Consider the following 13,669-nt stretch of genomic DNA (forward strand, 5'->3'; position numbering starts at 1 on the left):
TAACATTAAAGTCACAGTAATTTAGAATCTGATACAATCTCAAGGATCTCTCCCATATGTTCTTATATCACTTTCCATGATTCTGGGAGCTGGCACAGTTAAGATAAATATAGTCAATTTGACAATGAACGGTGAAAGGAGTAGAGAGAGATGGTTTATTTTAATTTAGGCCAAATTTAAGAGGCTTGTGGGAGACAATTCTTGTGAAAATGAAAGGTTTCGGCTTTTCTCTTGTATTTTTAATTGAATGGAAACTTTGTATTTCACTAAATACAAACCTGCTAATGCATTTTCTACTTCTAACAATGCTATGATCATTGTATTTTAGTCATCAGACTCTCCAAAGTGGCTCCTTTTTTAAGACCACATTTGCATACATTGTAGCTCTAAGAATCTCTGTAATGAAGAACTCCCTTCACTTATAATGGCAGCTTTCACATTATTCCCCTCGGAGAAAAGATACTCTTTAAGACTTAACACTGTTTTCAGTGTCTTACATATGAATTCAGTCTCCCTGTAGCAAGTGAGAAAAACATCAGCACTGATATGAGCCTCAGCCCCTCCAACGGTGCAGCACTCAAGCACGTACAAACCTCTGGAGCTGCGCTGCAGACCTGACCCACAGAAGACAGATATATCTATTTTCTTTAAGTTCCTTGGGAAAGCCAAACAAGCCATCTCAAAGGAACATTTGTGCAGGAGAAGAACAGTTTTGAGAAAGAAATGAATACAAGGACAACCACCCAAAGCAAGCAGCCATTTCACATCTACATCTCCTTCAGGTTCTAGGTCCTTGGAAGGTGAAGAGCTGAAGCTGTTTTGACCAACTACATGGACTTGCTCAGAAGCATCTAATTAAGTACACCAGTATGGCACCAATTAGTATAGCAAATCAGCACTCATTTGGAGGCCTTAATATTCAAACACCAGTGTGTCATCCAAGCTAATACATAAATATTATGGGGAGGTCCAAATGAGACTGTTAGTAAACACATAAAGGAAGGGAGTTCACTCTTTTTAAGGGACATAATCCAAAACCTTTGGAAGGGATGAATAGTGAATTTACCACTGTGGCAAGCACTGGGAAAACTGCATGCCGCCTGTGCGTACTGCAGTGTTGCTCACGGTATTATTTTAGGTAGAAATAAGTATACAACTTCTCCTACATAAAAATCACTGACATGTCGATGTCAGCAAAACTTCTCATGCTTGGCATGCAGGTATTAAAGATACGCTTTGTGCTTGAGCTGCCAAATTACTTAAGCGTAGGGATAATACCAAGCAAAGGTAAATTACTTGCTTCATTAAGACAGAATTAAATTTAAAATTAAACCAGGAAGGATGACACAAACCAGAGAGACTGAAGCACTATTGGGTGGTTCTTCTAATATCACCTTCCATTAGCATGCAAGGGGGTACAGAAATTAAGGCAGTCACACACAGCCCAGCAATCGCTGCACCATCCCAGCACAGTACCAGTCAGCCACAACCTTTTAACAAGCAACTTCACTGCTTCAGGTTTTCAGAAAGGAAAAGGAGGAAAAGGAAGACTACCCAGTATTTTAGTTTTCCACCTCCCACTCTCAGAAATATTACATTTTTCCAAAAACAATTTACCTAGTGCTTTCAAGGTTACTGTGGCATTGGTTTTTCCGAAAGGGTTTTCTGCTTGGCATGTGAATTCTCCAGAATCATTAACTCCCACTGAACGGATGTTCAATGTTAATTTCCTTTTGTATCCATAATCACCCAAATTTCTGCTTTTGCTTGTAACAATCTGTCGATAAAAAACAATTAACATCTAAAATACTGTGTATGCTGCATCTTTCCTAGATAAATTAAAAATAGACGTAATTATAACTTCGCTATATTAATATTCATAACTTTAAACCGGAATAATAAGCCATCACAACAAACGTGTCACTAGAATCTCTCCATGCAAAACAAGTATATGATCAGCTCTCTTTGACAGATAACATCCTTTCGTAAGCTGTATGCCCTGCCCTTATTCTTTACTGGTTTTCCTCCTCAAAATCCACTCTCAGTGCACACTTGCAACGCTTCCTGCAATAGGGCTTGATGCAAGATGACCACTCTACATTGACTTTGATAACAACCAGAAGCTAATGCAAAAAGTGGCTGTAATCTTAAAGCATGGTACATCACTTGAGCACTGTGTAAAGTCACAGAATTCTCCAACGGTTGCAGCTGTTCCCAGGGAAATACAAGGGAAAGAGAATTCAAGGTGCTGGGGCTGAGTTTTGAGCAGGATCATTCTATGCCGCAGCTCTGTGGTGTTTCCCTCATTGCAAATAAGCTGCAGGGAGAAGCGCTGGAGATCTGCGTAACATGGCACCTTCTTTCTGGAAGGCCGTTTGCTTCTCAGTCCATGACAATCCAGATTTATTAACCCCAATGGCAACTGGAAACATCACTCTGTTTCCAAAGCACTTAGTATAGGATGATAATGTTTATGTATTCATGCCAGAAACTAAAGGAAAAATAAATGCTCTGAGCTCTTGACTTTAGTTTCCGCGAGAAAATTCAGCTTGGTTTGGGAGACTAATAAAACTGCACTGATTAGTACAAACACAGACCTCAGCTTGTCATGATTTTCCAGTGCTATTATTTCAAATCTTGGAGGTGCCAAGTGGTTCTAGATAAATTTTACTTGCTCAACACAGTTTTAATTCCTTGTGAGCTATAATAAACACAAATTAAAGTTTGTTTTGTATGGATGTACTTGCTTATAACAAATCTCCTAATTTCAAAAGCAGTGACAGCTTCTGCCATAAAGGCAAAAGTAAGTTTAAATTTTTATTTATTTATTCTTACTTATTTTTTACCTTTTTTTTTTTTCTTTGACCTATTCAGGACAAAATGTAATTCTGCTTCTGTTTAAACATTATTTTTATGTATTCTGTTTCAGTGCAAAATTTAATTCTATAGTCGGTATTTAAAAGAGAGCATTCCCTGCTATTTACCAGAAAGGACAGAAAGGTCAAGCTTATTTGGTCAAAAATATTTTCCTCATGGCTTTTACTCATAAAATGAAAAGAGATAAAGCATAAAAACTGAAAGGAATACCCCAAGATTGCCATATTTCAACAAAGAAAAGAGGGGTAAACAAGGAAAAAATTAACTTCTCGGATGAAAGACTGACAGCTGACCCTGGCACAGGACCAAAAACTCCATCTGCAGGTCCCACGCTGCCTCCATGTCACTTAGACCTCTTTAACCCTCGGAGCTGTGATGGGGGATTTCTTGAGCAGTGAGCACTCAGTGAGAGCAGCTCTGCCAGAGCCGACGGATTAGCTAAGTATGGCAAACCGAACCCAAGGGAAGTGGGCTCCAGCTCACTATTTGCCTGAGGATATGTGATTTATCTGAACATCACAGTATCACAGAGGCCATTTTTCCCCACACACATGGGCTGCAAATTATGTATTCCAGTCACTACCATTAACAGTAAAATACTGGCCAATTAGCATGGGAACTTATATGGCAGCAGTTACTAATGAGTCTTCAGAGGAGCTTTTAATTCATTTCAATTTCATGGTATACCCAGAAGATTAAAAAGTGATCTTGCAAACAAGCCAGCATCTGCTGCTGTCTGTGCCACTCTTACTATTTTTCAATACAGAGCTTGAGTATTTTACAATATAAAGCCTGCACCTCAAACACAGAGTAGGCAGCACCCATGGTGACCAGGCAGGAGACCTCCCGCTAGCTCCTGTTTCTCTAGAGTAACTATGCAGTCAAGAGCAAACACTCCTAGAGCACTTAGCTCGCCAGTAATTTAATTTGGTAATGTCAGACAGTAACTCGCACTATCATTACAGACAGAAATTAGTTCATTGGTTCATTTTCGTGAACTTTTGCAGTTATCAAGGCACACTGTGTAATCTAAGTGAATTAATCACTCTGAATGCTTACTACTATTCCTGTCACATACAATCCCATGCTAATTAGCAGGTATTTCACTGTTAGCGGTAGCGACGAGAATATGCAATTTGCAGTCCATGTGTTGTTATTTGCAGCTCCCATTGATTGCAAGGTGATGTGTAGGCACTCCATGCTCTCACATTCGGTAGCCTCGCGAGGTCACCCAAACTTCATGCTGAAAAGCCTCACTTCAGCTTCTGCAATTTGGGAACAGCCACTGGGCAGACGCTGTCCCTGCAGCTACATTCAACGACGCTACAAGTCCATCCCGGGGCACAGGGAAGTTGTTGGAGCCCCACCAGTGTGTAGGATGCTGAACTTAAGGAAAGAGCAAACTGAAACGGACCCAGTGTTGGGCGCACAAGATAAGCACGTGGATGTTTACGGGCTCAGTCTGTTTACTCTGCTCTGCAGCACACGATACAATTAAAGGAACTCACCCCGCTTTTGTGAGAAATCCAACTTGCTAGTACACTGCTGTCCACATCCGTGATTAAGCATGTAACTTCAAATTCTTCCCCTTCCTTGAGAAGCTCGTAGGTTTTGGATAAGGTAATGACTGGAAGAGTTTTGTGAACTGAAACACAATTTAGAAGTGCATTACTTTTCATTACCTTCAGAGCTTCCAAGGGGGATAAAAAAATCAACAGTCATTAACTTTCCAAGAGGTATTCAGATTTCTTTAACAAATTGCAAGTACGCTTTAGAACAAGGCCACTTCTGCTTCAATCCCCTTTCAAAGAATGCTTAAAGCTAGATAACACTTATTAGCGCTCAGCCACTTGCTTAAATAAACAATATTGAACCATCAATGAGACCACTCACTCCATGACAACTATTAAAATACTGTACTTCAATTAAAAATACAGCAACAAGCAGCCACTGAAAAACTGCAGAGTAAAATAAGCTACAACTTCTAAGATATAAAATACTGAAGTAGACGTCACATTCTGTCCAACAGGTACTGAAAAGTACCCGAACTACCTTGAAGGCTTCTGTTCCTAGGGATGGTATGGGACTTTTGAGCACAGGAGCAGCTTGGGGATTTCGGCACACCAACCTCTAAAAGCATCATGACTTCTGCTCATGATGATCGTTCAATGAAAGGCAGTGGTAGCTGAGCCAAGGCCACTGACAAGATCGCCACCGAGATGTAGGAGGTTACAAGCAAACCCATCAGAGCTTTCTGGATTATGCCACAAAACTTAAGTGCTATGGGCTTGCTGTATCACTCTTCCATTTCGTGTGTCTTTTAGCAATAGTTAAGTAGTGCTGGCCTACACTATTTGAGAATTGGCTAGCTTCATGTCTCATCTCAGCAAAACTCACTAGTTCTTCCTTCACTCCTGCCATGGTTTGCTTTGTTGTTTTTTTGTTAATCCTTTCTTCATTTTTTTTTTTCCTTTATGAGACTCCAATTTCGTCCTAGCAGAACTGAACTTCCCACTAGGGATTTTATGCAAGGCAGATCACTTCCAAACTGCAAATGTAACAGATTGAAATAAGGCAATCCAGACTTTCTTCCTGCCTCTGACATATAATTTGGCGCTATCTCAGGTAAACTAGTTAAAAACTTAGGAAAATGCCATGCTTCTCAGCCATTCATGTTTTAACAACGTGCTCCTCCTTTGGCTGCAAGAGGCTATGGAACACAACAAAGAAACATGTTGCCTCTCTTCAGACATAAGCGTTCACATAAAATCACACTCCGGGCATTCAGCAGCACCCGAGAGACATGAGGAAGCCGGAGCAGATGTGCGGTGCATCCGCACCCACCAGCCACACATAAGGACAGCCACAGTGCCACAAAGACCCTCGTTGTTCAGAGAAGAGCTGAGCATTGACACTCTGTCACGAATCCAGGACTGGTACATGTCTGAGTGTGTGCTCAGGTCCCCATTTCACGGACACCTATTCTGTAATTCTGCACCAGAAGCTTGGGCAAAGGGGCCTGAGCACCACTGTTATGATTACAAAAATATTGTTTTTCAAAGGTGAACCCTGTCTCCAGTATAGCTAAGTCGTCAGCTGAGATAAGATAGGAGTTGTGTCTGGTGAACTCAAGCAGGTTTTGACTCCACAGCACAGTAACAGCAACACTGTGGTACTGTATAACTGCTGATAACCTTCAGTAAACGCTTCCAGTTACCGAACACTTCCCTCAAAACGGAGAACATGGAGAGCACATGTAGGGCACAGGCCTGGCAGGCAACTGACTCTTGCCTATGGTCAGGGGGCTGATGGATGTAAGCTCATCACCCTCCCATTTGAAGTCACAACAGTACTGAGCAAATAAAGACTTCATCTGGTAAAAGACATTCAATACTACAACTGCATTCACCCATGTTAGAGACAAGCCAGCTATCTCAGTCAATTGTCTGTTGACTATCCCTGAAAAAAAATTGAAACTTGTTACAAAACAAACAACGGAGGCATCAAGAACTGACTTGAATTTTTTCATCAGAAGAGAACACGAGACACCTGTAGTGCCTATAGTTCTCTTTTCATTAATTAAAATTTGCTATTACTTATTAGAATTCTCTATAATTCTCAAATTAGTAGAGATTTCCTCAGTTTACCACAGCAGACCAGACGTTGGCTTCTCGTCCCCATGCTACACCCTACATGGAACTTTCATTTCAACACAGGGAAACCTCGGCCGCGACAAGGTGGCCAGATGAGCAGACATGAACTTGCAGCAAAGCAAAGCACCAAACATGCAACCTGCACCAGGAAGGAGAGGGAGACTCTCCCTCAGCACCTCACTGGCAGCTCTGCGTCACGCACACACGTTTGTGGGACATGCTCCTACCAGTGCAGGGGGAAAGCTAATCTGAAGGGACCAACGGAGAATAAACCCATTTCCTTAGTCCCTCAAGACAGCACGCAGCCCGGCTTGTTAAACTGCTCCCTCTGCTCCTCTCCTCTCCTGTTTACACAGTGGATTAGCAACACGCAACTCAAGCATACGCTCCTGACCGTCCAAACAAAACACATTCAGCAGCCAGGAGCTCGGCTGCTTCTCCTTCCAAACTTACTCTCTGCCCTCCCCTAGGGCACAAGGTCCCACCAGGTCAAATCTCAGGTTTCCACAACAACCAAGTAAAAGAACAGAGCAGTATGTTAGGCAGCGCGGCTGACAACACTCTCCACCTCAAGCCTGGACACATGCTTGCTGTCGTGATTGTCTTTGCCCAGCAAAAACGAGACAAGTTTCCTAAACCAACCATCTTCCCCTACACCCTGTAATGGTCACAGATACTACAAAGCACTCCCTTGGTTTGAAAACTGAGCTGCCTTTGAATATAAGAACCCAGAAGCCCCCACTTGACACCATCAGCTGCATCCTCCACAAGGACGGCAATGCTAGGCCAGGACATAATACCTTCCATCACCTTCCTTTGCCCAAAAGCCGTGCCCATCTACCTGGTGGTGAAAATTGGGCATTACCTGGCCTCACATTCAGGAATATATGTTCTGAAATCTTCTGCACTCCGTTTTGCTTTGCCAAGCACTGATAGCACCCCTTGAATGACCTCTGCACGTTCTTTATGATGATGCCTTCCTGGGGGTTGGGAATGAACATCATGTCCTTGGGGAGAGGTTTGCCATCACATCTTCTCAAGGTGAAATTTGCCACATCTGGGTCTGTCAATGGGCACACCAGCAGGATGTCACTGTCTTCTTTTCCGTATATCAGAGAATCAACAAGGAAGAGCACATCTGGATCTGGAAAAAACAAAGGTCTGTAAGAAATGCTGCCATTGCACATGAAAATTTCCATAGCCCTTAGTCAGTCATTGAGGACTGTTATCCAAGGAAGCTTTATACCCAACCTGTATGGTTACTCTTTCTTGGTAATACTAAAAATAATCTTTTTTAATATGAGGATTTTTTTTTGTCTTGCTTAGCCTCAACCCACCTCCCTCAACCAACAGTAAACAGATTTTCACAGGCCATTAGAAAAAATCTGCTTTCAGCTAGTGGCAGGGCTGTACGCTTTCATGCCCACAGGAGGATTTTAAAGAAATTTATGAGCGAATAGTAGTCAAACAGCACCCAAATTATGGTTTTCACTTCTGTAAAATATGTAATCTAAATGAACACAGAGCGCTGCCAGAGGAAGCACCAAACAACTTCTCTCTTTCTCTCCCCTCCCTGAAAGCATGGGGCTATTTTTAGTGTCTTAAGAAAACCCTGGGCATTGAAACAGCACATATGAGTGAAAAATAAGAATGTAATCTTTCCCAAGATACCATTTCTAAAAAAGTTTTTTTCTCAACCACAGCACACAAAGACACAGTATTTTAAATACTTTTACAACTAAAGTTACCCAAGCTAGCTGATGACTTTGAAACACTAAGAACTTGGTGGTTCATTAAAATTGAACACAAAAATACAGGCTACGGCAGTGACAAACATTCTGTATTAAGTTTATTTCAGTTCCCATTTTTCTCTCGCTAGAGAGCAGAGATTCCCTAAAGACTAATTAGAAAAACAGAGAAGTTTTCTTTCCTCTTGTAAACTGACCTACTACCACTTGAATGATAGACATCTCCAGACAACAACCTAAGAGGAACTACTGAGAGAAGTGGCTTAGGAGGAGCGATAATGCTACGCACTTGGTTTAAGACAAAAACTATCTTACTGATAATAAGCATGGGATGTCTAGGTCAGCAACTAGGGAACGCTTTGCTCCAGTGACAAACGCCTTCTTTGAAAGTAAACTGGGAGTTAGTTTTCTTCCTACTGAACAGGAAATACTTACCCTATTGGACTGCGCTCTTCTACACCTCAAATTCTCTTCCTCCCTAGGATTTACCTTTGTATTAATTAAACAGGAAGTATCAGCCAGGAGGATTTCTTTTCTCTTTTTCAATTTAGACTTTCACTGTTTCTGGGTTTACCCAACTATCTAAAAAATAACTTTTGAATCTTTCTGGGCTCATACAGTGATTCCACGTAATGTTTGAAGGTAATTTAAAAGGCTTCTGAGCACTCACAAGCAAAGAAATAACCCAGAATTTGCCTTGGCCTTCTCAAGATAACCCTTGGTAGTGAGAAAAAGGTGGGGGGAAAGTCAAATGCACGTTCCCCCCCCGCCCCGGCCCCCAAAAAGCCTTCTTTAACATTTACCTTTAACAAAAACATAAAAAGATTTGACAATCCTCCCTTCGCTTTTGCATATGTATCTGCCTATGTCTCTGGTTGTTGCGTTTTTGGTGTACCACTCTTTCTCGCTGGAACTCCTTGCTTTTGCCAGTGGGTCCGAGTTCTGGAAATTCCAAATCACGGGTCCCTCCTCATCGCACTTCAGTCTTAATCCCTCTCCTTTATTTACAATAAGCCAAGATTCTTCTTCTGGCAATGAACCACCTGAAAAAAAAATCCAATGTACATTAATACAACTCTCTGATTCTTTTCCTGCAGCAAAATCATTATTAATGATTGGATATGTGCAGTTAACATCTTTGGAGGTGGCTTCTTAAAAATAATAAGCTGCAATTGCATCCACTTCATGCAGTTCTATAGATACCTTTTGGCTTATAAGACCTTTTGCACACAAAGCAAATAATTGGCTCTTTAAAAAACCTTTGAAACTAATTTCAGATATATCAGTTTCCACAGCAATTTGGCTTTTGAACGGGAACAGACCCAAGCTATCTAAAAATTAATTCAAGGCTGTAGGAGCCTCATTCTACACGGTAACACTTTTAACCATTCTTCGCCATTTATTCAGTCTGTTGCCAAGAATTACAGATCCCTTGCTCTTTTTTAACTGCTCTCTCATGTATTTAGAAACTCCAGTCACACTAAGAATAGAAGCGTCCAGTTTAATTATGGGATCAGTGCATACTTTCTACTGCATGGCATATTTCTTTACGTGAAGTAGTAATTTGTCATTTCTTACAAAAAAAAATAATTCCATGCAAAATATCCTCTAAGATACCATTCCAACACTACTAAACTATTGCCACCAGGGTGCCAATCTCCCAGTCACCAAAGTCACTTTAAATCTGTTCTTAGCATTTAACATGCCAAAACACAACTTCAAAAGTTCCAGGAAAATAAAACTGTAAAATTGGCAGCCTCAATTCACCGTTCCCAACAATTTCCCAACTTCTACTGCATGCTTGGAACAAGAGAAAAAAAAAAAAAAAATCAGGCTTCTCCAGCTCCCATCTCCAATATGCAAGTCTTGCACGAACAAACTCTTCCCCTCCCCAGGGGTAGCTCTTTAGTCCTACAGGTAACTCTTAGCTCACAACTGTGCCATTAGGCAATGTCACTCTCCTAAGAAGCACCATTGACCTCACTGTTGAAATTCCACGTGCAGTAGTCATACCACAAAAATGCACTACTGCTTGCATTCAAAAACCACATAGTTGGGGGCGGGGGTAGTTTCCTCACATGGATAACAACAGGCAATCAAGCACAACAACTGGATAATTAGTTGGGACAAGATTATGTATTCCAGACTTAATTCACTTATCTCACAGCTTTAGCCACTATTAAGGTATATAATGGATTAGGATGAGGTCAGGTAACCGCTCCTCTTCCTGACAAATCCAGTGCAGTGACAAAGTAGGAAGCTGAAGATATCCAGACTGGCAGCAGAGACTAATTACTTTGTTTGTAGACTGGGTTTTGGAGGAGGTCCCCATTTTCACACCATTTTCCTCTAATTAAAATGTATTTATCAGTGCCCAATGACAAAGGCAGTCATTTTTCCAGTGCTACTGGAAATTCTCCATACAAAGACCACTAACCCTACACATATGCTTCCGTGACTGAACATGTAAATGACCATCTGAGAAATTCTCAGAAAAAAAAAAAAATCACATTTCAAATCTGCTTCACGAAAATGCAGACGTGAGCCTGAACCACAACACAACTGCTGGGCTGAACACAGCAAGAGCCCAACATGTCTGGAGCTCAGGTCCACCCAGCAGTAGCTTTGCAGACAAGAGAAGGGCAGCTAATCTCAAGCACATGTCAAAGCTCCCTAGGGCCCAGGCCCAGCCTGCCCACTAGGCCATGCGCAAAAGGGGCAGAAAAACACAGTGTCCCACTGCCTCAGTCTGCCTTACCCGCCTCCTCCAGCAGCAACAGCCACTATCTCTCCTCCACCTCAAGTGGCCGGATGCTCCTCTGAAAGGAGAAGCTGACCACTACCCCCATGTGAGACTTTCATTTCAACACACGGAAACCTCAGTCGCGACAAGGTGGCCAGATGAGCAGACATGAACTTGCGGCAAAGCAAAGCACCAAACACGCAACCTGCACCAGGAAGGAGAGGGAGACTCTCCCTCAGCACCTCACTGGCAGCTCTGTGTCACGCACACACGTTTGTGGGACACGCTCCTACCAGCGCAAGGGGAAAGCTAATCTGAAGGGACCAACGGAGAATAAACCCATTTCCTTGGCCCCACGAGACACCACGGGTCCGGCTTGTTAAACTGCTCCCTCCGTTCCTCTCCTCTCCTGAGTGTTTACACAGTGGATTAGCAACATGCAACTCGAGCGCATGCTCCTGACCATCCAAACAAAACACACTCTGCAGCCAGGAGCTCGGCTGCTTCTCCTTCCAAACTTACTCTCTGCCCTCCCCTAGGGCACAAGGTCCCACCAGGTCAAATCTCAAGTTTCCACAACGAGTTCCACCAAGCAAAGGAACAGAGCAGAGCAAAGCGGTACTAAGAGCTCAACAAGGAGCTCATGCTCTGTCACGCTCTGCCTCTCACCTAAATCCCTCTTCTTGCCCTCATCCCTTCCTCCTGGCGGCACTCCTGGGCAACAGACACTGGAGCCATGCATCCAAAACTACAGTCCTGGCTACTGCATAAGCCTCTCCAAACCCCAGGAGCATGGCTTTCTCCTCAGGGTCTAATATGTAACACAATGTTGCACAGTTGGGCTTGATGTATAGTGTCCATATGCATATGGGAAACATACTTCACAAAAAAAAATACTACTCGCATTGAAAAACATGTACAGGGGTTCCTTTCAAAGGCTAAATTTCCCTATCCTCAGGGATAACAACATGCATTCAAGCAAAACAATTGGATAATTAGTTGGGACAAGACTAAATTCCAGACTTAATTCACTTATCTTGTAGCTCTGGTTGTTCTTATGGTATAGTGGATTAAGGCCAGGTCAGGTAACTGCTGCTCTTCCTTAAAAAAATTCAACAGCAACCATTTAGGCAGCAAGGTCAGTCAGACCATCACAGTCTAATTACTTTGATTTTGGTCAGAATTTTGGCAGGAGTTCCCATTTGCACACCATCTACCTCTTATTAAAATGTTTCTATCTGTGTCCAATCAAAAGGGCAGTCATTTTACCAGCACTACCAGAAATTTTCCATGTGAGCTCCACTAATCCTCTATGCAGACTCACATGACTGCACTTACATGCAAGCATCCTAGAAATAGTAATTGCCAATTCTGAATTGTGCACAATATTTTATGGACTTTATTGCACTATTAAATACTTGTCATTATTGTCTTATTTTATTAGCATATGATATGATTACCTGCCGTTTGCCCTTGAGGACAACCCCAGAGGGCAAACTAGAATCCCAAGAAAGACTGAGAAAAACTGATATTTCATATATTTCATTAAAATATTTCATATTTTTATGCCATGTTTTTGATTTTTCCATAGCAGTGCATCACAACCCTTCAGGTCAGCACCTCAAGTTTTGTAATTTTCTGCAGAAGAATTTACAAACAGAATTAATGCCTTACACAAAGGATTCCCACAACTCAATCTGTCTGACACCCAAAAACAATGTATCTTCAAGGGAAGGGAATATGGCAGGGTAAGAATTAACAGTGGTGAAAGTAAGGACTATCAAATGCGTTTAGTATTTTGCACCTAAATATCTCCTATCTTTTAAAAAGGAGAATTAAGAGAGTAAATGGTGTTGAGAAAGATAGGAATTACATTGTGTATATGCTTTTGGAGAGAATAATTAAGTAACGAAAATCTGGGATTTTTACCAACAGTTTGTAATCCAGTCTACTAATCTCTAGCAGCACATGTCCATCTGCTATGTCTTGATCTTTTCTCAGATTGCTAACACATCACAGCAGAGGCTACTCCGTTTGTACTGCACCTGAGGCACAGTGGGTTTCCTCCAGGTCTTGCATACTCCCACAACAAAATTATAAACAAAAAATATATACTAGTAAAGCTATAAATTCGGAATCAGGTCTTGGTGGCAGGGGAGGGTAACACATTTCCAGGTGGGAATCCCAAAATCATGGGACATGGAGTCAGTGGTTTCCTCCCAGGGCTGCATATTCATCTCTGGCACAGGCACAACTTCACTCTGGGCAACAGGATGGAGGAATTCACAACTTGTCCTCTCTTCAGGCATGGTTTTGCATCCCTGCTCCCTCTCCCGGCCTATACTAAGGATGCCCCCCCCTACTCATACCGTGGAAAAGGAGGTGGACCAGAAGCTCATTATTACTGTCCCATCCACCGGGAAGCCCATCCGATCTTAGCACAGGATGGAAAGAGAAGAAACCAACCCTCTGCCTCCATGACTGCTGCTGGCTAACTGGACGCATCAATCCTACCGCAGGCTGTGGCAAGCTGCAAGTCCCATCTCGAAACATCAGACCCTCCCCAGATGACATAACCAGAACACCACACTGGCGTTCTGGATTCCCCTCTGGGCTTGCCCTCAAGGACAAACAGCAAGTAATCATAT

The 13,669-nt window shown here is 42.3% G+C and overlaps 1 protein-coding gene across 1 annotated transcript in view; it reads right to left on the reverse strand.

Moving 5' to 3' along the window:
• Nucleotides 1-13,669, reverse strand: part of KIT (KIT proto-oncogene, receptor tyrosine kinase) — a 49,667-nt gene that overhangs the window by 23,079 nt on the left and 12,919 nt on the right. Inside the window, exons 2-5 of the mRNA XM_088524793.1 lie at nt 9,082-9,369; nt 7,396-7,674; nt 4,386-4,522; nt 1,618-1,777 (exon numbers count right to left, since the gene is read on the reverse strand). Of these exons, the coding sequence (XP_088380919.1) occupies nt 1,618-1,777; nt 4,386-4,522; nt 7,396-7,674; nt 9,082-9,369 (864 nt within the window). The remainder of the gene's footprint in view (nt 1-1,617; nt 1,778-4,385; nt 4,523-7,395; nt 7,675-9,081; nt 9,370-13,669) is intronic.

This window comes from Tinamus guttatus, unplaced genomic scaffold (assembly GCF_059628265.1).
Source record: "Tinamus guttatus ecotype Peru unplaced genomic scaffold, ASM5962826v1 Tinamus_guttatus_pri_ptg000213l, whole genome shotgun sequence".
Lineage (NCBI taxonomy): Eukaryota > Metazoa > Chordata > Aves > Tinamiformes > Tinamidae > Tinamus > Tinamus guttatus.